This window comes from Notothenia coriiceps, unplaced genomic scaffold (genome assembly GCF_000735185.1).
Source record: "Notothenia coriiceps isolate Sejong01 unplaced genomic scaffold, NC01 NC01_scaffold00038406, whole genome shotgun sequence".
Taxonomy (NCBI): Eukaryota; Metazoa; Chordata; class Actinopteri; order Perciformes; family Nototheniidae; genus Notothenia; species Notothenia coriiceps.
In genome coordinates this window covers 126-2,233 of record NW_011371107.1, presented here as the reverse complement: position 1 = coordinate 2,233, position 2,108 = coordinate 126, and the positions used below count along the sequence as shown (strand labels likewise).

The window sequence follows — 2,108 nt, the reverse complement described above, 5'->3', positions numbered from 1 at the left end:
AGGACAAAATAAGGGCTTGTTCGTCTTTTTTTAAATTGGTACTGACTTCGGGGTAAGATTTGGGATTTTGGGGCATTTGGTACCTAGGCGTGCTATTGCAAGTTTAGTTTGTCTTGTTTCCTTAATCGCCAAAAACCTGAACCTGTTACTGTTGGTGACTGTAAGTATATTATACTGTGATAGTGAATTTAACTTGGGAATAGTAAAAACTACTTTTAAGTCAATGCTTTGGATGTCTGATTTTTTATTTACCAAAGCTTCGAATAACTGTTAATATTCAACTATTTTCCAAAAACCAGGGCATCTCAATTAATTAGAATATCCTGGAAAAGTGTATTAATTTCTATAAAAAGTTAAACTCATATATTATATAGATTCATTTCACAAAAATAATTATTTCTAATGTTTCTTTCTTTTAATTTTGATGATTACGGATTACAGCTAATGAAAACCAACAATTCTATTTCTCATAACATTTTAATATTATCAGACCAATAAAAAAAAGGATTTTAAATACAGAAATGCCGGCCTTCTGAAAAGTATGTTCATGTGTATGCACTCAGTATTTGTCGGGCCTCCATCAGCCTTGGGCTCAGCTGAGGTGTGATGGAAGCCCAGGTTGCTTCAATAGCGGCCTTCAGCTCGTCTGCGTTGTTGGGTCTTGTGTCTCTCATCTTCCTCTTGACAAAACCCCATAGGTCCTAGGTTCAGGTCAGGCACAGTAATTCCATAGAGTGGCGAAGTCATGCCCACTTACTTCCGCATCATGGGACCTTATTCCGAAAAAATAATACATTGAAGTCAATGGAGAGAGAAAACTTATCTTTTAATCCCGTTTGAATTGTGCCATGAATTACATATATGTTGTTTGTCAATATTAAAAAGTCATTTCCATGTCAAAATATTAAAAGTTGGGAACTTCCGGCGACGAGGAATGGAGTAGACGCGTGTTTCTCCAGCTCCCACTACTTTTAACATACAACTCACTTTTAAACCTCTTACCTGTAAACCACGCGGGGATTTTTGTTTAATTGTTTTATTTATTGTACGTATAACTATCTACTTTTCGTTTAAATGGCTTCGAAAACAAGCAAAAAGGAGAAGAGAGACGAGGCAGCTGCTACTGCCGTAGCTAGCATGGCGTTCTTGGTTAAGATACTGGAGGATCACAGAGACGCCCTTTCCAAGGAATTTAAGTCGGCTATGACTTCTCTGGAAGCGAAATTAGACTTTGTCCAGGAGACAGTCACAGACCACGGTAACCGCCTGACCTCCCTTGAGGCTAACGCGAATCAGCTCAGCGACAAAATGGAAGAGTTGGAGGCTAAGTGCACAGCAATGGAGGGAAGCTACAACAAGCTAAAGGCTAAAGCTATAGACCTTGAGTCACGCAGCCGCCGCAATAACATAAGGATAACTGGCCTACCGGAGTCGATTGAGGGTGCACGTCCCACAGACTTTTTTTCGAGACTGCTGGTGGAGCTTCTGGGTGACGAAGTCCTCACTACAGCTCCGGAGCTGGACCGAGCACACAGAGCCCTGACTGCCAAGCCAAGTCCCGGGTCAAGACCAAGAGCGGTAATAGCCCGCATCCATCATTTCAGGACGAAAGAGCTGATCATTCAGGAGGCCCGGAAGCGGCGGGGAAAGCTGTTTTTCCAGGGAAAGCCCGTTGCTATCTTTGAAGACTATTGCCCAGAGATCGTGGAGCAACGCGCGGCGTACCGGGAGGTGATGTCCGCACTTTATCAACGCGGCTTGAGACCGTCATTCCTATATCCAGCGAGGTTACGGATCACAACCAAGGACGGGGGGAAAAAGCATTTCGCATCGGTGGAGGACGCTGCATCTTTCCTGGAAACACTGCAGGGTAACACGTCGGAGTGTTCGGCTAGAGAGGAGCAGTGATGGCCAACTTTAATCAGCAGGTTTGATCTATGTTTTATGAGCGCCGTTGCGCTTCATACACCACTCCATAACAAGCTAATATGTCTTATAAAGCTGTGGAGAAGGACTTTTTGACACTCTTCGCTGTTTTTTTTTCATACTATACATGTCGAGGTACAGTCTTATGCTTTCCCATCACATTACTGTGACTATTTATTTAT

The 2,108-nt window shown here is 42.7% G+C and overlaps 1 protein-coding gene across 1 annotated transcript; it reads left to right on the top strand.

Annotated features, from left to right (window-relative positions):
- Positions 1–1,074: 1,074 nt before the first annotated feature.
- LOC104968225 (LINE-1 retrotransposable element ORF1 protein) lies at positions 1,075–1,908 on the top strand. Its single transcript, XM_010797805.1, has one exon. It carries the CDS (start codon positions 1,075–1,077, stop codon positions 1,906–1,908), a length of 834 nt encoding a protein of 277 aa, XP_010796107.1.
- Positions 1,909–2,108: the final 200 nt, after the last annotated feature.